Source organism: Zerene cesonia, chromosome 26 (genome assembly GCF_012273895.1).
Source record: "Zerene cesonia ecotype Mississippi chromosome 26, Zerene_cesonia_1.1, whole genome shotgun sequence".
In the NCBI taxonomy this organism is placed as follows: domain Eukaryota; kingdom Metazoa; phylum Arthropoda; class Insecta; order Lepidoptera; family Pieridae; genus Zerene; species Zerene cesonia.
Window position 1 is genome coordinate 5,890,425 of NC_052127.1, and position 22,536 is coordinate 5,912,960.

The 22,536-nt window shown below is 33.3% G+C and overlaps 1 protein-coding gene across 3 annotated transcripts in view; it reads left to right on the top strand.

The window, feature by feature from the left end:
* LOC119837136 (rhophilin-1) overlaps positions 1-22,536 on the top strand; it is a 67,739-nt gene that overhangs the window by 31,116 nt on the left and 14,087 nt on the right. For all 3 annotated transcript variants that reach the window (XM_038362655.1, XM_038362656.1, XM_038362657.1), the window contains exon 3: positions 19,903-20,019. In XM_038362655.1, coding sequence (XP_038218583.1) covers positions 19,903-20,019 — 117 coding nt within the window. The remainder of the gene's footprint in view (positions 1-19,902; positions 20,020-22,536) is intronic.

The following is a 22,536-nucleotide window of genomic DNA, read 5'->3' on the forward strand; positions in this document are numbered from 1 at the left end:
TGTATTTAAAAAACTTTTTTAATGTATTTTGTATGTTAAAGTTAATTCTAAAAACTGATATTGCGATTTACAAAGAAAAAACTGTTTGTTGATTAGAAGATAACAAAAAAATGTTTTTTGCTTTTGAGCAGCCATACTTTTTACTGTGGTATGCTTTAATTCTTAACAAGTTTTCAGACTTTATTCCATTATATCCCGTAACACCAATTGCTCTTGTGTATTAGCCTAAGATAATTAAATTATATCTGTACAAATGTTAACGATTTTTTTGGGAAAACTTATTTTTCTGGGTGTGGTCAATATATTTATCTGTATGCGTCTAATTTCTCCGCAAATCGATAGTAGGTACACTTAAATATGTATATTTCATTTTTTTCTCCTCTTAGACAGATTAATTCCATTTTTGTTTTATTTCTTATTAACGCTACATATTAATAACGTATAAATGTACACACTTAATGCTGTAAATTTAACTGGGCCACATCATAAAACGCCGGTGTTTAGGTATATCTAATCTGTCATCAAATTTCCATCAATAGTCCACATAGATATATGCAGTAGCAGGCAGTATCTGTCAACATTGTATAATACGAAAGGTGTAATCTTACGCAACAATTGTTTTTACAATTTGTTTTATATATTTCTGTTCATCTCTTTGAACTGTGAAATGTGGGTTTTTATTAAGGCTGCTTGCTATTAAAGTTTATATAGAAATATGTATTTAACAATCCTACTAATATTATAAATGCGAATGTTTGTAAGGATGTGTGTGTGTGTTTGTTGCTCTTTCACGCAAAAACTACTGAACCGATAGCAATGAAATTTGGTACGTAGATAGCTGGACAACTGGAATAACATATGGGCAACATTTAACCTACGGGATACGGACTTACGCGGGATAAACCGCGGGGCGCAGCTAGTATATTATAAAAGTTGAATACTCAGAACCGTTAATTAAACCTTATCATCAAAAACAAAACCTCTAAATTTCAAAATTGGTGTTGGATATTTTGATGGAAGATTTATTACCACTAGACAGGTGGTTACCACGCTTCTGGATTCAGCTTATTTAACATATTATGATAGTTTATATAACAAATTATGATATAAAATTCATAACTTTTATGCGTTATGTATATAAAACGCAAAGGTGACTGACTGGCTAACTAATCTATCACTACATAGCCCAGTTGTTTGGGCTATCACAAAACCCGATCGGATTTCTTCCAGACAACCAGACGTACAGAGAGAAATTAGATAGAGGAGAGGAGTAGAGCAGAGCATAAATATAATACGAAAGATTGAATAAAAGAACAATAATATATATATACACATACATATACGTATACATACATATATAAACATAATTATATATTTTATAAAATTTCAATAAATATTAAAACCTTAACTTATGGTAAGGCACGGAAGTGTACTTATTTTATTATTTCAATAGCTTGTAAAGTTTTATAACATTTTCTCGATGTAAAATCGCGTACTTCTAATTGCGTGCGCGTTTATTCCTGAATCAGAGTAAACCAGTTGCAGTGACATCGCTGGCGTGCCGTGGTTTCTTCCCTGTACGTAAATAAATAGATTACAGTCGATGAACTTTGCGGAAAACTGTTGAGTCTCCTATATTTTGTCTGGAGTTACAATGAAAGTGGAGTATCTTGGTCCCTGGGGTATGGGGCAGTAATATACATCTGTTTCAACGATCGATTTTTATGGATAAGTAGTTAATCAGCCTGTGTCTTGTGTCCTATCGAGATATTATTTTTTTCAAGTCCCCACTGGGAGTCGAACTGAATCCCTCGGTTCTACGCTCACGCGAGAGATTCATTCATTCAACCTAACCATAATTCAAAGTACTGATGTCATACTGTTATTTTTTTATAAGATATCAAACGAGCATGTGGATCCCCTGGTGGTAAGTTAATCCACCAACCAAAGTCATCTACCGAGGTCTCCGGACTTGTATATCCTGCTTCAATTATTTTACAGTAATTAAATTTCATCAATACCAATTAGTATTCATAACATTTAAAATTATCAAGCTATCGTTAGAATTTCGAAATTATCTTCTCAATCAACTCAATCAACATATCGACCAGTAAATCAAACACGATCCAAACAAACCTAATTAAAAAAAAAACACCCGTCGACTCCGCGCATCCTCTGTGCGGGTCGTCGTTCTCCATTGCATAATAACGACTCCAATCAATTTATAGTCCAACTCCGAGAGTCCGGACTTGTTATGCGATTGGCGGAAATAGATTAACTTTTTGTATCATTTGTAGGTACCATATTCGATTGCATAAGCGTAATTTGAAGTATTAATTTCATGTACTAGCTCTTTGCACTGGCTTCGCCCGGGTTGACTCGAGATGTAAATTGCCTATGTCACACAGTAAAAAGAGGATATACGAAGGCCCGTTTCCATGTCCGTACTCTTTCCAGTCCATACCTTTTTTCCAGTTGCCATCCATTCCTCATCCGCCACTTAAGCAAGCAGCGCATGCGCAAAGGCGGTGCTGATCGCTTACCACCAGCTCAATACCAATAACTTTTAACTATTCCAGAATGTACGGATATATAGTCTATATCGGGGATCACATACATATCCACCGGAGAAAGAATTTTTGAAATCCAGTTCCTAGTTACTGAGATTAGCGCGTTCAAACAAAAAATTCTACAGTTTTATATCATAAGTACCGAATATATATTACGCGATAGTATGATTTTCTATTATTATGGAGATTTGTCGGTTTTTATTCACACTGTCATAATACTTTGTAAAAATGCACGTAAGCTTTGAGTAGGAAGGGCCAGTTTGAACATTACGAAATATCACCAAAACGAGGTCAGAAAAGCAGGAATAAAAATCACACTAATATTATAAATGTAAAAATTCTGATGAAATTTGGTATACAGACTGGAGATTAAATGCTCGCTTGCGATAAAACAGCAAATCTTGATATCCGGGCGGAGCCGGTACGAACGTCTAGTAAATAAAGCCATGCCAAATCTTGGCCACAGATTTTTAATTATAATATTTAAAAGCAAATTAAAGCAATCAAAGACGTTATATTTTAATAGCCAGAGCATCGGAAGCGTTCCGTTAAGCAGAAACGGTGTCAATCGAACCGGCCGTGGGATCCACTTTAGCTGGTCTGTTTGTTTTAACATTTTTGTGTTATCTGTGCTTTTCGAAAATAGTAAGTCATTGACTGTCGATAGGAATATGTTATTAAGAATAGGATCGATTCGGTGACCTCATATGTTTAAATTCAAACGAAAAATTAATGAATAGAAATAATGTGTGTTTGAATTTGATTTAAGAGAGGTAACAATAAAAATGAATGGAAAAGTAAAGTGCGTTATATTTCTCAAATCACATTTAACACGTAAATATTATATACGTACTTATACCTCCTTGTTGTTCCTATTCGTATTAGGATCACGTAATAACTTTGCATGTTAGTATATTTTGAAAATTCACAACATGACATTTCGCGGATGCGAACTCTAGTTAGTGATTTTTTTCCTAACAAAAAGTGCTGTACTATACGTCATAAGTTTTGTCAATGTCTAGGATCAGTACACACCGATCCTTACAAGGTATACACCTTCAAAACAGCTGGACAGTTTGATGAGTTTTGGAATTTTAAAAAGCACTTAATTAACTGACTTTAAAAACCTCAAATACAGATATACCAAGAGTCAACAAAATAAATAATAACTTATTTTGATTAAGTCTAGATTAATGATAATTAATCTATTGCTAAACATTTCATATTCATTTTGATATTCAATATGTATTCCTATATAACTACAAACAAAATCAATACGCTGCATATATAATTTTCACTTTACAGTTATGTGCTGCATGATTAGAAGACGAAATAAATTATTATCATTATATTGCAGTTCGAGTTAACACACATCGAAAAATATACCTGCTTTTGCAATATCATAAACTAACTAGGCAGTGATAATAATACAAATACAATTCTTAACGATTATCATTATTATATACGATGATATTTGTAAATCAACCATGCAATCAACTCTTAATGTGTCATACATTGCGTTTTAGTTAGGTATTGTTTAACATACTCGACTACAAAACACGCAATGTATCATTAATTGCTTATACTATTAGACTATGCATAATAATGTATTCGTGGATAACATACATTGCGTGTTATTTTCGTATTGCTTTACATACTAAAACTACAAAACACGCAATGTATCGTACATTGCTTGCACCTATTGGACAGCCTTCACTGGTCAACATACTCTTTCGTAAAGCTTCCCGGATGCAGCGAAGGTAAAATTCGAAATGTACTATCTAAAATTTATTACCCGCTAACAGAGTTATGTTTTTTTTAGTATACATTGTATCAGACATAAGCAACATCCAAAGTTTCGTTAAGCACTAACCAATTATACTTACTAAGTTATAATAATGTTTGAAGCATATAACTTTTCAAATTCAACCTTACTTGAATTGCTTAAGGTTGCTTTTATAAGTAAGAGTGCGCCTAGACGTGAGTAACACGAGATTATATGAAATGAGGACACAATTTGAAATGCTGCGCTTATTTTATAAGAACTTTTATTTATCTTTTATTTTTTTTATACCGCTACCAAAAAGAAGGCGATGCACTTGGTGTTAGGTGACCTCCGCCGCTTAGGGGCCGCAATATTAGGGGCATTATAATTATAAAGCCGAATAAATTGCGTTTTAACTCCATTATTAGTAAACAGTAACAAAATACTTCATACAAAAAAGGTCCCACGTCCGGGGAGGTACCACTTCAGATTCTAAAATGAGGCTAATTTCCTATCAAACACAGGAATAATCACGCCAAACGACTGAAAACCTACGGAGTTATCGAATGTACAAATAAAAAAACTCGGATTAGAAACCTGCATAATTTCTGGGAACGGTTGAAAAGAAATAGACTCTTCTTTACAGGAAGTATCTTTTATACTTTATTCGTAACAATACTTGCGTAAAATCAAACAGAGAAATAATGCGTAATTCCATAAAAAGCGACATTACTTCAGACTCGGAGACTTAGCGTCGAATTAAGCCTAGTCACATAATACTATCTATTATAACAACATATTACTCAATAGCCAGCCGCTATGGTGTGCATTTCCCGTAATGATATAATAATCTATTTCATAACGAGTTATCTAAACACAGTATGCTATTGTTCATGAAATAGTTTTCTAGCTTCGCGTTAGACCGAAAATTTTTGAATATCAATGCCTATATTTATTTCACCATATGGACTCACTAGACTGCCACAAATAAACTCAAAGTCAAACTCAAATATTTATTTATTTAATTAGACTGCTTCTAGAAGCACTTTTGTATCGTCTATAAAATTCCATTTTTATGTACTATTTCTTAATCTTTTTTAATTGCTTAAGCAATTGTACATCGATACATTAACATGAGATAATACAAAAAATAATATATATGTGCCATGCAACATACAACAATAAAAATGAAAACAGTTTAATTATTCTATTCTTAACTATTTAATACCGTAAGAGTCTTATTTAAAGTGTAAAAAACAAATACGAATCAATCGTAGTCTAGCATCATAAATAAACTAGTGTGATAAATGTTCATTATATTATACCTACTTGTCTTCCTCTTTTCGGTTCATTAATCTTTAGTTGTCATCTATATATTGTTATTGTACACTGCGTAGGCCGTATTTATCCTAAGAGGATGCTCTTGGAGGAGATGTCCTCCAAGCAATATACAAGAAAGATAGTGTTAAAAGTGTATAGGGAATATTAAAAGCATAGAAAGACAGGTTGACGCAGTACTAAGATAATATAACCAAGCATTGCAAAGTTTAATTGCAAGATCTAAGAGCATAAAATTTCCACTTCAATATTTCCTAATTCCTAACTGCTATTGCTATGTTTCGTAAAGTGTTTAAGACCTAAAATCTACGTTCTAAAACCACTAATAAATATCCTCAATACTATAATTATACTGTCGTACAAAATTGTAAGTATACTTATAATTTTAATACTAGCAATACTTTCTCGCAGAGACTGTGGCAACACCGGTATGTTTCCTCCATCTTTACTTCCCCGTCGAACATTACACCACGCACGTTACGTTAACTATGATAATATGATTAAATGTCTGTCTCTTTCAAAACGGTTTAAGCTTTGAATTACATCATTGTGTAATTTATTGGTAAAACACACTTCGTTAGTGTAGTCACAGTTAATATCATATAAGTACTATACTATATAGTGTATATTAAACCTAATTTAATTGTTTCGGCGCATGTCTATTCTGAGTTTTTTATTTAACAATATCTTATGTTTGTTAATTAATTAAACGAATTTACATTGTCTCAAGTTTTTTACTTAAGTAATTATTTTTAACAAAGATTCAAATAAAATTGTCAGAAATAGATATAGGATATGAAAAGCAACAGCTCTCAAATAATAAAATAAGCACCAGAATCGGTTCACCCAGTCGAAGATTTTGAGGTACCATACAAACCCAAAAGATACAATCGTAGTGAGAACCTTCTTTTTTTGAAGTTGGTTGACAAAAGACTGCCATAAGCAATGCTAATTTTACGCTGTATCGAACGAATAAGAATCTCCGATTAAACCAAATTTATTACTTAAAAAAACAAATCCATTATTGTGAAATAAATCGTAGAAACTCAAACAATAACCGATTTTTTATTTGCCTCCATAAAACTAAACGTTCATGTCCAATTACTAATCGGATATATCGATATTACGAAACATCGATTTCTAGTCGATGATCGATTCGTGTTCAGCAACCATCAGACTACAATCGGATATATATATTACATAAAACTTTTCGATTTACGTATTCACCTTACGAACAACACTTACAAACCACCCTTAAGTATATAAGATATATATAATAAGTGGAGATGCAAATATAGTTTTAAATGCATTAGAAAGGGACGGATTGAGATTAGGATTAGTTCAGGAGGTTAACGTTTAAAAAGGTATGAAAATATACCTACAGAAAACCATTTTCTAAATTTATTGTAGTAATAACATTTTTAATTAAGGTTCTTTAAACATTTTATTAGTATAATATAAAACCAGTAATTAACATATAAATATATGAAGTCAAATTAACCCAATTAACTGTTTAATTATGTAACTCGCTTCAAATTTTATCAAAAATATTTATAACGACGATGTTGACTCAATGACGCAAAATGGCGTTTAGGATCTGATCTTATGATCTACTGGCTGCGCCCCACGTAATTCCGTATCCCGTAGGAATATCGGGACAAAAAGATGCCTATATGTTATTCCAGTAGTCCAGCTATCTACGTACCAAATTTCATTGCAATCGTTCCAGTAGTTTTTGCGTGAAAGAGTAACAAACATACACACATCCTTACAAACATTCCCATAATATTAGTAGGATTCAAATATTAATAGGTATATAAAGTAGATAGGTAGTTGTAAGAGGTATTTTTTGGAATTATATAATGTTGTATTTGTGCGTAATCCCAAAGTATTATTGGCTTATATTTGTAACACGGGCCATGTCGGGGCGATCAGCTAGTGCTAAATGGGGGTCTAATTGAAAACTAGCGCTAGGAACTCTCCTAGCAAGAGACTTAGATCCTATTTGGTGACTGTATGACACGTTCTGTTATTGTTAATGTCATGTCCATCAAATAAATGTTTTTCTTTCTTTCTTTCTATCTTTCTTTCTTTCTTTAAATATAGAGTAGACAATTTATTGTTGGAAGTGTTAAAATGTTGTTAGCTTGTTATATTTAAATATCTTTTCATCTGTAAGGCCGTAATGCCCAGCTTGTATAATAACTTTTTATATATTCAGAAAGTTCAGTTGTTTTGATATTTGATATAGTTGTTATTTACTCAATCACGCAAAAACATACGTTAAGAATCGCTTTTGTGATTCTGGCCGAAAAAACCGCGGGGAACAGATTGACACATTTCCACAGATAATTAAAGAACGCGACGGTCAAAGGAGTTTTTACTTTTTATATCATGCAACTGGTTGCATATTAAGTAAATATTATAACGCGAACGTTCTGATTTCGCTAACTGACCTTTATATGATGAAACAGCTGGCATGTTATTTGTAATCGTAACATAATAATTACAAAACTGTTTATTTTATGCACACGCACACTTGCACATTTGCATATGTTTATAGAAAAGTGTACGCTTGTATGGTTGTGTTATGGCGTTACTTACTTCATATCACGTAGCACTATTAACATTATAAACTTCCATGACACCGTTTCGTATCTTAGTACTTTTAACCGACTTTTAACCGGAGTACTTTTAAACTACTTCAAAAAAATGAGAAAGTTTAATTTCAATGAGGATCACGGGTGGCCGAGAGGCTAGGCGTTGCTACGGTTAGGCAAGATACGCAGGTTCGAATCCTGCCTCGTGATCAAATTTTTTCTATTTTTTCAAAATTTCTCATGAGAAAGTTTAGTTAGACTGTATTTTAGTATTTGTTACCTGAGAACTGAAGGCTGGGTCAACCGATTTTGATCTTTTTTTTATTCGAAAGCTCGTGCTTGTACTTTGAGCGGTTTAGCTTTTTTTTTAAATAATTTTCGTGACAAAAATTTGGCCATATCGTTCTTCAATGTTAGCAACTATTTATGTATCAAAATTCATACAATTCGGTTTAGCAATTTAGGCCAAATTACGGTAACATGTAATGTATATTTCGCAATAAATATAACATACATATATGCGGAATGTACCGCCAAAAAACCATTTAAATTTTTAAATACTTTTTACGTAACATACCTACCTACTTAGTGTTGTTGAAAGTTAATTTTGTTTTAATTATAATTAAATTTGTTAACTCTTACAATAGTGATAAGGCTAATCATGTATTTATTAGCACGTAATATATACTAGTAGCTAGTATATTATATATAACATATTTATTATTATACTAGCTGCGCCCCGCGGTTACACCCGCGTAAGTCCGTATCCCGTTGGAATATCGAGATAAAAAGTTGCCTATATGTTATTCCAGTTGTCCAGCTATCTACATACCAAATTTCATTGCAATCGGTTCAGTAGTTCTTGCGTGAAAGAGCAACAAACACACACACACATCCTTACAAACTTTCGCAATTAATAATATTAGTAGGATTAGTAGGATTATTCTCAAACAGCATAATATTAAAAAAAACATGTAAGTATAATTTCACTACCCTTTTCTATATCCCTTATCCAATCCTATCCCTTTTGAGAGTTTCTAAACTAAACCTTTTTTCTCTGTCTTTTAAAAAACTCTCAAAATCTGTTGCGTAATTTTAAATATCCAAGCATCCAGACGTGTGTCTGAATGCGACTTTGTTTTATACAACACTTGAAAATACAATAATTTCATATTTCTATCTTGTTACTAGCTTTTGCCCGCGGCTTCGCACGCGTTAAATTTGGAGTAGTTTAATGGATGTTATACATATAAACCTTCCTCTTGAACACTCTGTCTATTAAAAAATTATCAAAATCCGTTGCGTAGTTTTAAAGATCTAAGCATACATAGGGACATAGGGACAGAGAAAGCGACTTTGTTTTATACTATGTAGTAATTATATGCATATTAAATGAAAACTTTTGGCACAAACGTTTGTCCTTAGCCGTTATTACAATTTTAACATACATTTGACTCAAAATAGTTTTCAGTGAGATTCTTCTAGAAATAACGTTTAAAAACCATTTTTTAATACTTGCATACAATTAAAATGCGAGCCGTAATTAGATTCGCGGGGGAAAGTAGAGAAATGTACATTTAAGGCGTTCGTACTTTAGAAAGCACGTGAGTACTGTAAGGTATTAGTTTAAGAGCTGACGAACAATTTATTTATTTGTTATTATTTATGACTCTTTAATATAACTATACGTAAAGGAACCTTATTATTAAGTGCAGAAAAGTATAGTATAGTTTATTAGGCGGCCTTTTTTATTTATTTATTTAGGCAACCGGGGTTAAAGGTAACCAGACTAATAGAAAAGATTAGTAGAACATTTTTGTGTGTAAATGAAAACTATTAATTTCCCGAGTATCTATTGTAATGGTTTTAAGAACCAGCGTTTAAAATCAGCGCTGTTTGAGTATATACCCATGCAGCATAGCTGTGGTTGACTGGATGTACACTTGGCGACGTGCTGAAGTATGGCCATGATTCTTAGCAGTGGGAACAGCACGAGTTGATGATGACTATGAACTCTATTTGCCCCATTCAACTTGGCAATGTAATTGATTAATTATTTTTAACAATAAACATTTTGCTTCCCTTTCGTTCGGCAGCTATGCGACTATATCAGGTATATTTCTAACAAGTTTTGATTCGTTTCAAATCGCGTTTGTTAGTAACAAGGGAGCATGTAATCATCGGAGTAAACACAGATCTAGCTATCAAAGATATCTAATTAAAGACATCTTGTCATAGTTGCAGTGCTGGTACCACTCTCTATGGCCTTAAATTGCAGGGAGCTATCCACAAACTGGAAAAAAAGAAGGTTTGACTATATTTTTTGTATTTTCTTGTGTTTGATTTTACGCGAGTATTATACATTTAGAAATTAAAAACTATTTAACGGATTTTAAACGCGATTTATTCATTATATTATTAACCCGACGTTTCAAACACTTTACAGCGAGCGTGGTCACGGGGAGACACGATATATTTTTTGTGTTTGTTACTTCAGGACTGTCGGATTCTCTTGATGGTTTTTTATTTGAAAGCTGGTGCTTTGCATGTGGCATTTAAATTTACTTTAATTCTGACGATTTGAATCTTTAGATTTTTATTTAAAACTAGCTGCACCCGGCAAACGCTGTTCTGCCTTACTCTTATCATTTAGGGGTATGAGAAATAGATGTTGGCCGATTCTCATAGATAAACACAAAAAATTTCATCAAAATCGGTCAAGCCGTTTCGCAGGAGAATGGCAACGAAAACAGTGCCACGAGAATTTTGTATATTAGATAATGATTTACCTTTTTTATTACTACTTTATTATTTAGGTACCTAGGTAGGTTTTAGCTGACCTTTTGTTTGAGAACTTACGAAGAGACGTTAAGCAATGTTATTCTATGGTTGCAACCAACCAAAAGTCGAATAGAGAACCTCTTTCTTCTGTCGGCTGACAGCAAGACAACCAGTTAAGAAACAGTCACGTGAAGCGGAAACAACAGGCCAATACTTATTCCAACTTCTACGCAACTTCCCCACAAACAATAGCTTTTGAAACACGCACATCGATCTGGTATCTATGTGCTTACGAAATATGTTAAAACTTTCCAATTTAAAACAACCTTGAGCGAAGGAATTGGTAGAACAATGAAATTTTTGAACGAACGAACGAAAAATGAACTAGCGTTGGCTTATATTGGGTCAACTGGAATTGGGAAGGTAACAAAGTTCGGCGTGAAATTTGTCATGCTGTGTTTCGTTCTGTGAGTCGGGGAGCCTGAGTCCTTTTCTTCCTTCGCTTCCCATACCATTCCTTTCCGTCAAATCTTTCTTTCTCGCTTAAAAGCAGGCAACGCATTTGAAGAAGCACTACTTCTGCAAATGTTTATGGGCGGTAGTGATCGCTTACCATTAGAACGAACCAACACTCATACGTAAACAAGTTATTCATTACTGAATTTGATAAAAATTAACAATCATTAATAAATCACATAAGCTTCGATTTGACATGAATCATAATAAAACGGAGATTAGAGTTTAGTCATGTTAACTAGTGGCTTATAGATAACTTATATGCACCTACTAACCACTGTTTATGCCCTGGTTGACCCGGATATAAAAATGTAGCCCCTGAATAGTGTAGCTTCCTGCTAGTGAAAGTATTTTCTTTATCGGATCAGTTCTTCCGAAGATTACCCCTACGAACATACAAGTTAGAAACTGCATAATACATAATGGACTAGACTAGCCGTTCGTCCCGGCTTCGTTTTTTATTTGTTTTTATGTGAAAACTTTACGAACATGCATACAAAAGCACAAATCTTTATAATGTTAGTTTAGATTAAGCGGATTTTTAATCATTAACTAATGAGAGATACTACTAGAGAGAACTAGTTCTCTCTAGTTTTTTATCATAATACCATATATATAATTATCTAGATAATATTAAGAAATTAATGCGCATTTCCTGTTAAAAAATAATTAATCGTCGGTTCATATAAACTTGATTTGATACTAAAAAGAAAGTGTACAGACATAAAGCTACATATTATATGTTTATTTTAAAGCAGCTTTGCCCTCGGCTGTGACCTCTTTATTTTATGGTACAGCCATTCCTCATACAAATCTAAATTATACATGTTTTATTTATTGTTGTATGCTTTTGTTTCCGTTTCGAATAAACTTTATTACTATAAAAATGAACTTTATAAAAATGAATTTAGTGGAAAAAACTAAAAAACTCGCTTTAGTGATAGGATCAACTACATGTCTAGCTAGATTATATATAGACTAAATGTAAGGAAATAACTTAATCATGGCGATCCTTATCAGGATAATGAGATTAACTTATGAAACTATTGTACACATCGTTTGAATTAAATACGTTCTTTTAAGGTAGGTTAAAATCGAGTTTAAATGAGTAAGCAACATACAATAATACTAACAGGTAGAGCGAATGAAATCGTTTACGTTTTGGGTCACCCCAACTTATAACACAAATCCTACTCATTTTTTGTAAAGATGTGTGTGCGTTTGTTGCTCTTTCACGCAAAAACTGCAGAACCGATTGCAATGAAATTTGGTACGTAGACAGCTGGACAAATGGAACAAAATATAGGCAACTTTTTATCCCGATATTCCTACGAGATATGGACTTACGCGGGTGAAACCGCGGGGCGCAGCTAGTTAGTCATATGTACTACACTCAATCTACTCCATCTAACCATATAAGTGAGGAAAGGGAAGTAAGACAGACTGGCGTAACGCGTTACGTACCGAAATGTACCCTCTCACAAGAAGGTCACTTCAAAAGCTTCAATCTGGCTGGACACAGAAAGCTTGGCCATAAAACAACTTGGCAATAAAATGATAAATTATTCCCAGACAACTGCAGTCACTTCTCTGGGAAATTCTGTTACTTGTTTCCATAGTAATATTAATAATCGGACACGCAATTTACTTGTTCATATAGTTTTAAGAGTAAAAAACATTATCTACTTATAAATTTTCATGTATTTCCTTGCGTGTTCATTTGTGCATGCATTTATTTCTAAACAGCAACACTGGGTTAGAAAAAAAGTAGGGTATAACAACTTTATATGCGAAATTATAATAATGTTTTTATATATTTATGTATTTTCCTTACATGTTTATCGGATGCACTAGAAATTACTGAATAAAATATAATTTCCATTTTATAACACGCTTGTGTAAGCTTCACCTGTATACATCTAACGGATTCCTATAATTTTGAGCCACTTTAAACGGACAGATTCAATCAAAACTTTATTCACTTGAGGAATCAGTGACACTATAATAGTTTCATAAGGTTGTATTATTATCCTGAATAGGATCACTATGATTAAATTAATTCCTTGTTTACTTCCGTTTCTTTCGTTTACTACGGAGTAAAATACAAAAGCAAGTGGATGATTTAGTAAGTATGACATATAGAAATTAAAAACTTTTTAGAACCAAACACAAGAAAATACTAAGTATGACATATTTTTAAGTTTTTTTTTTTATTAAAATTTGCTTTTTATCTTTGCTTAGATTTATTTTATAATAAAACAAAGAAACGGAGGATAATATACGCTTTCTTATTTGTAGTTGTTTTTCACACTTTCAATACACATTTAATAACTAAATACATTCGTAATAACTTACTGTTAAGTCTAAAAGTAACAAAAAAATCCAAAATCCACTGCTTTTAAGAATTTCCATTACGTAATTACGTATAGTGTTATATTATCTGTGGTAATGTTCTTGTAATGCTGCTTCCATTTAGATTACTTTGTTAAATTTCAAATAGACAAGTTTTTTTTCATTTTACCGAAAAATAGGAGTTATAAGTGGATTTGATTTAACGTTAAAACCATCTTCCTACTTGTAAACCTACAACCAAGTAAATTATTATTTATAAAAACATTATTTTTCATTGAAACTAGCAGTCCGCCCTGGCTTTGTCCGTTGTAAATATACGTCGTATACGTCGTTGTATATACAGCGAATAGTGAAAGAGTTTTTGAAATTGGTCCAATTTTGCCTGGGATAAGCGCATTCAAACAAACAATCTAGTCACCTTCTTATATTTTTTTATGACAATGTACCATGTTGATATATGAACAAAGTCACGCGCAAAGCTATAACAGATAGTTCAATATCCGTTAGGCTTAGCAACAACGCTGGCCGAGCAACAATTAGTGGCCGAAGAAATAGTGGTTTCCGCGTTACGGTATATGATGTAAAGTGCAGCCTGCACTTGGCTGAATTATTGGCTCTATTGGCTCTCTAAGAGCGAAAAAGATCGTTAAGTAATATGCGATAAGGTTTAGTTTCTAACGAAGGAAAATCTCGATATCTATTGCTTTTTTTGCTTCTGTAACTCGATAACTTCGTAAGTTTTTAACTGATTGCCGCGATTCTTTTGTGTTTTTTATTCAATAGTTGATAGTGAATTGCTGTCAGTTGTCCTATTTTACAATTTGGAGTGGTACCTCCACCACCTCCACCTCTTTCTTTTTGTGTTTGATAAGACACATTTGTCATTTGCTGCCAATTTTTAGGTGTTACCTCCCTCCCCAGGAACGTGTGTGTTTTTGTAGAAAATATTTATGAAACAAACGGTCAAACAATTTCAATTGTTTTAATATCCTATACATACAAGAAATTCTCTGTATCACTTGTACTTTCATAAACGTCTGCTTGTCTGTTCCCGCATCACTAATGCAAACAGCTCTACCCGTATTAGCACATTAAATTGACAGAATAAATAATTCAGATTGAACACTAGTACAGTTTAACATTCGATTGTTGGGTAAATTTCTAAATGAGGAGAAAATACGTCGCCTCGCTGAATGACAATCGTACCTACAGTAGGGTGTGGCCTATGGACATATATTTACGGTCCATACTTATAATATTGACTTCAGATGTGATCAAACGATTTAATGACCTTATAATATTATAAACGTGAAAGTAAGGATATATGTTTGATACTCTTTCACGCGAAAACCACTGAATGGATTTTGATTGTACTTGGAAGTGATGTAGCAGGCATAAACTGTGGATGGAACCGCGCGACAAAGCTTGCTAAAACAATAATAAGAATTTAATGCAAATAACGAAATATCTAATGTACCTACATATAACTCAAGAAGTGCTGGATCGAGGTCTATAACCTTTCATTTGTTTTTTTTTTTTTTGTAATTACACCAATTTAGAAACAACCGAATAACTATTGTTAATTCATGGCATGCAAAAATTCATAAGCTTAAAAATTTAATGTACTTAACTAAAATCATAGATTCGACCTAATTAACGTAAAAACATAACAAACATGGTAATCAGAGAGTGCAGTAAATTAAAAATATATCACGAAATTATTACGAAATACCCCATTGTGAAAGTATTCTACAGAAAATCAGACAAGACTTAAAATATGTATATTAAATAACATGTTATTGCGATTAAATTAACGGGCAAGTCACGAGTCACGGCCGCGAAGAGCATATTTCGTTCTATTTTTTATCTGTGGCTCGTGTGCCGTTATCTAATTCTCACCATATATTATCTGTAATTTATTACTTTTGGCGCGAACTGGTCATTAATATTGTTCGAGTAACTTGACAATTTCGATGAAAAATATTAATGTGTAAGTGATTTTAACTATTAATCCAACATCAATATTTGTTTAACGCTTTTTATGAAATGAATCTACAAAAAAGTGGTTATAAATCACACCAATATTATAAATGTGAAAGTGTGTTTGTTTGGATGTTTGTCCGCCAATCACGATGACTACTGAACGGATTTTGATGAAATTTGATATACAGACAGGGTATGAGCTGACTTGGGTGATAGGATATTTTTTATCTCGATTAAATGCTCCCTTGGGATAAAACAGGAATTGCGTGTAGTTAACTATAATTTATTTCACGTTTCACTTAACGTTTATAAGATTAACGCGTTATGTTTCTGAACGGCGTATTAAGACATATAGAATACTTTTATTTCAGTTAACGGTAAAATAATCTCATTCCTGAGTATACCTACGCGTTTTACATATTTAGAATAAAATAATTATGCATCTTGATATCTCTTGATGCGATTTAATCATTCCAACTGCAAAATTTAGAAGTCAAATTTTTCTGACATTACTTCAAGATGAGTCATGAGTTTCATGCTCCGAACTCACGATAGCAGAAACATCCAATTCTCAGATATTAAACAATCTAAGCACACCTCCAATATATAATATTCAAAATTGTATCAAGCAAGGCCTTTTATGTTTGTAATAAAAAAAATGGCATGCATATTAAACGAACGTAAAATAGCAATAAAATGGAATTGCCGCCATTTATATCTGTCATTGTGACAGCTCGAGTCAAGTGTCAACTGTCATTTCAACTTTTTTTAGGGCCTCCCGCGTTACGTAATGAGTCATTAGGCCCATTTAAAATAAGTGCCACAGCCACGGGCGTATATGGCAAATTACATTTCTTTTTTTTCCATACCACAGCGAATTCTTGTTTAATGATTTTATAGTATCCTTTATATATGCATTTGTGCTTTGAAAAATATGCGGGTACAATTCGTGGAATATTTTAAATGTAATTTGCATTAATTCAATTTATTAATAGAGTGTAATTTACATTTGTATGCAAGTTTCTTTTTTAAACGTGCCGGGCATTAATTTTGTGTTATATAAAATGAATTGCAGTTCCACGTTAGAATTAACGTTAAAAATGTTATACAACCATGAAATGTCGAATTGAACTCAACTGACTTAAATATGATGTACAATTATCACCATTAAGTATATCCTGGAAGCGAAAATAGCTGCGGTCTAAAGCCCTCCCATTATAATGCAATGTAAGAAGATCAAATAAGCATCATGTGAGCTACGCCATTGGATTCCGATCACGTTCAAAGAACAATAGTGTTGTGATATGATCGATAACACTTCTCAAAATAGATTCGAATTGAGCTTTATTATCATAACACGCTTAGCTTTATTGTTATGTCGCAGTTTTTCTCGCCTTCCGTCCCATCGAAGTGAGAAATATATGGAAGCATATTATGCGCTAGGGTATACAATACAATTCATACAAATTTATTTCTCAACCATACAAAAGCACATACAAAAAAGCGATGATCCCATTCTAAATAATAATCTGTAGTAGCGGTACCTACCGACACCCTATATTTAGAAATTAAAAACTTTTTAACGGATTTTAAACGCGATTTATTCATTATATTATTAACCCGACGTTTCGAACACTTTACAGCGAGCGTGGTCACGGGGAGACATGAATAAATTGCGTTTTAAATCCGTTAAAAAGTTTTTAATTTCTTAATGTCTAATACTCGCGTAAAATCAAGAAAATACGACACCCTATATACCTACTTGGAGTATTACAATAACAAATACAGTTTCCCCATATCCAATATTCAAGTAATTTCTTTTCATCGAACTTAGCTTCAGCTATGGGTTATTTTCCACCGACACCCCAGAAAGAAAGTTATAAATTTTACTGTTTACTTTTTTCGGTTTTGTTATTTATAAACACCGTGGGTTTACAACATGTACAACATTGGGTGGGTTGTGTTCAATAGGGAATTGTTGTCACATTGGTCTCATTTTAGAGTTTCGTATGATGCCTCCATGAAAGGACGTTGGATTCCGGAGTTTTGAGGTACATAATTGTGTACACTTGTCTTGTTTTCTGGGTTTGGTAACGTCTCTTCTAAACCACCAAAACAATACACACTTTACCCTCAGACTCAATTTAATTTATTCAATTCTTCTAGAAGCACTTTTGAATCACAATAATTCCAATGCACGTCCATACCTTTTCAAGGGTTTCCTCATACAACATTAATCCATATATGAACCATCGCTGTTGCCCTAAGGCCTAATAGATACAATAAGTAGATATGAAGCAATGGACAGCACGTCACACATACATATAAATAACGCGTGTTGTAAGCGACATGCTCCGAAAATTATTGATGCATTTTGTAATTTATTGGTCGCGGTATGCAAAATAGATTCTTTTCAAATGGTAATGCGGTTTCTATTTGTTAATTGTGCGAGTCTGTTTTATTGGTGTGCGTGGAATGATGTATTGCTGATTCTGAAGCTTTGTAACTTGAAGTAAGCAAAGAAGACAGGCTTGACGGCTGGAAAGAAGGGGAAGGATGAGGAAAAGGAACAGGCATCCGGCTCCCCCACTCACCGTACGAAACATTAAACAATTAAACTTTTATTAACATATTTAATATAAAATAACCTTTATTTAACCCCTGGATCTTCAACTATTTACATTCCATATTTCCATAACAGCAATGTCATTTCCCTCATTGTTCTCTTAAAGAAAAAGCGTTAAATATAATAAAGTAACAATATAATTCCTCAGTAGATGCCGCACAACACAAAATCAGCCTCATTATACTCGGCAAGAATACCAATGAGTTCAATGTGAATTTCTTTTTAAATGTCCACGAAGGTTCGGCCTGATTTAATTTATATACACGTAGTATGTGAATTATATAATTGTTGTATATTTTACATAAATGATTATCTTATAATATTACTTATTGTTTTATTTGTTTCTTTTGTGCATTTTTGTTCTGAAATCGTGACTTTATAAACAATTTTTTATACAATATAGAAAACTTTGAACACACATTATGCAATTTAATTTTTGCTAAAATATAATTTATTTCTTGTCGAACTAGTGTGTTATTTTAGCTCTCTAATTCGAGGATATGATTATTATAAGTTAATCGTTCGTGAAAGTGTTAAATCGTACTTTATCTACACAAGGACATACAATTTAACCAATGTATATGCAGTTTTTAAAACTTAATAATATAAATAATAAAAAAAATTGTACTCATGTCCAGATGTTTCTCTTGATTGCAGAAGTACTAAACTTTTCAGATTAGAACGTAGTTTTAACAAACTAAAACTCTAACATTTATTTATTCAATTAGACTTCTCATAGAAACACTTTTGAATCGTCATAACACAGTTTGACTGCTGTATGACTGTATGACTGCTTTTGCGAAGGTTTCCTCCATACAAGATCGCAAACATTCGTATATTGCGAAAATGTTTGCAAGCAACTGAATGTACCGGTTAAGGCCACGCAGAATTTTTATTCACCGTGTAAAAACGTAGAGGGAGTGACTCGTAAATCGTAAAAAAATCACACTATCGTAAAGCAGTTTTATAGGTATAGATAGAAACTGCATAACTCTCGTTCAATTGCGTCTTAATGTAATTTGTCAATATCGTCATAATAGCATGAAAATGTATGAAACAGTGAAAGTAGATCGAATTGCGACGTCGGTATGCGACCGGCGCGTGCGCATCGCTACCGTCACTGATCTCTGTAATGACGGGATTTAGTAATGTCTCAAATTATGCGGCAGATAATAGGACATTTCATCAGGTTTATTTAGGTTAAAGATCGTAAAGAATAAATAGGATACACGAAAAATAAATTATTTCAAATGTTCTAAATTTCTCATTTTTTGTCCATCTCTTTTTCAGAAGTAAAAAGCAACGAAAGATCAATAAATAATCGTCGTAACGAAAGATAATTAATTAATCGTTAACTTTCTTTGCCCCCAGGGCTCAGACCCGCGCATCGCGACGTGCCGAGGCCGGCTGCAGACGCGCCGCTGCCAACTCAACCAGGAGATCAACAAAGAGCTGCGCTTGAGGGCCGGCGCTGAGAACCTATTCAAGGTAAGAACTGGTGAAATATAGGGATCAAAGGTCACTTCGCCAACTGTATCAAATTCAAAACAATCTATTATACACCAATAGCTTTACATTTAGCAAATTAATTACACGAGAGATCGGTAAAGAGAGCGCACCTATTTAAGAGCACTAGGATAAGTCAAAGGTCAAATGTGACATCAAACAATACACAAAATTCTATATCTCATATTAGTAATAAAAAAGCTTCGAGTATTAAGCCTGTATGATACGACCAATTCAATATTTCATTCAATATTTTTACCTGATAGAAGGGTCAGTAGATATTGAACCTACATAACACTTCCTTATATTCTCAGCTATCTATTCGCCTTGGCTTCGCCCGTGGTACGTATATAGCCTTTATCACTCAGCAAAGTTGCAACTTTCTAATGGTGAAAGAATTGTTTAAAATCCAGTAGTTTTGAGTTTATTCATTACGAACGAACAAAAAAAAATACAAATTCTTCCTCTTTAAAATATTTAGATGTAGATTAGCATGCCCTAAACTAATCGTCTTCAAAATCCGCCCCAAATAGATACTCGTACTTCTTTGATTGGAAATTATCTCGAGAAAAACCAAATGTTCAGCGGCTGCATCATGAATACGATTATATTACATAGAATCATAAGCAAAGCACATCTCAACGATATTATAAATTCAGGATTAATCCTACTAGTCCTACTTCCTACTAAAATTATAAATGCGAAAGTGTGTAAGGATGTGTGTGTGTTTGTTGCTCTTTCACGCAAAAGCTACTGAACCGATTGCATTGTAATTTGGTACGTAGACAGCTGGACAACTGGAAGAACATATAGGCAACTTTTTATCCCGATATTCCTATCGGATACCGACTTACGCGGGTGAAACCGCGGGGCGCAGCTAGCTATTTATAAATTGCAACATTGATCCACGAAATAGAAAATCGCTTCAAAATAATGACTCCGTCATCCAATTATTTGTGACGAAAATCTCTTCAGTCATGGCGTCTCTTGCATTAATTTAACGCGGTTATTAGAACGATTTTGATTTTAGACTAATCGATCTGTTCTAGCCTATTTATTGTTTAGCACTATCGCTATTCATTTTGTTTTTATATGAATAACTGAACAAATTAGTTGTTTAGAAATTAATATCTAGGTAAGAATCAAATTTATGTGTCAACCAATTGCTTACATTTTTAAATATTACCCGTATCAAAAGGCTTGTAAAAATCAAAGAAAATAATGGTAAAATAAATATCAAACCAACAAAACGTTAATCAAGGAATATTTTACGTATATATAGAGTAATATTACGTAACTATATTACATTCGATTAATGAAAATCGACACATAAGTATAAAAATGGTTTTATTTCACGGGACTGCATGAGTTAAATTCATGTTTTATAATGTATACATTTAGATATTATCCACTGCATTAAAAAAAAACTGGAAAAATGTATGTTGGCTTTAAGCTTATTTGATAATCTATTGAAAACATAATGCTACAAATTTGATACTTCGAAAGTCACAAAGACATCTCTAAACTTTTTTGTTTAATGATTAAATAACACGCTTATGTACGGACAATTATTCAAGCGACACAGAAATTTAATAGAAAGGGAGAAATTGACATTTAAAACAAAAGAAAATCGCACATAAACTGTTAACTAAACAGTTAAAAGAACGTAAAACAAAATCATGCAGTTGTTTATTTTTAATAAATCAATAGATTTTTCGTAATTCCGTTAGCCTTATTTCTGAGCATAAAAACTACGCATGTATTGTACTACATATGTGTGCGTGCGGGCCCATGTACCAACAGGACCATCCGAGACCGTTGATTCGTTGATTGTATGTGTGCGTCATTGAAGCTCTTTTAGACCCCTTAAACACAATATACGCTAGGCTCAAGACATTCCCCTTCATACCTCATGAGTCATGTCGAGTCAAGGTCATAGGTCAGAGCACGGCGGGTCACAGTTGGCTAGCCACATGCAGGAAACAAGACATTGCTTTCGTATCTTGAACTTAAGTTACGATTCTTCAAGGGTTAGGGAAGTTTAACTTGCTTGTTTGACATTATTATTTATATTGTGTATCTGCGTATTAATATTGCCAGATAATTATTTCTGAAACATAGTCAGTAATTTAATGAGTTTATCCATTTTTTTTATGCGAAAAAGCGGGCAAGCGAGCAGACGGATCACCTGATGTTAAGTGCTTCACGTCGCCCAATTGCACCCACAATACCAGGGGTATGGTGTGTGCGTTGCCGGCCTTTAAGAAAGGAGTAAGCTCTTTTCTTGAAGGTATATATACCCATATCGTAAACGTTTGGAAACACTGCATGCGGAAGCTGATTCCAAATTTCCGTAGTACGAGGCAAAAAGTTTCTTTTAAAACAAACCGTAGAGGATCGCCAACTGTCCAGGTGGTGTGGATGGTATTTCAGCCTGTGACGTGCGGTACGGTGGTGGAATTCAGCAGCAGGCAGCGTTCCAAACAATTCCTCAGAGCA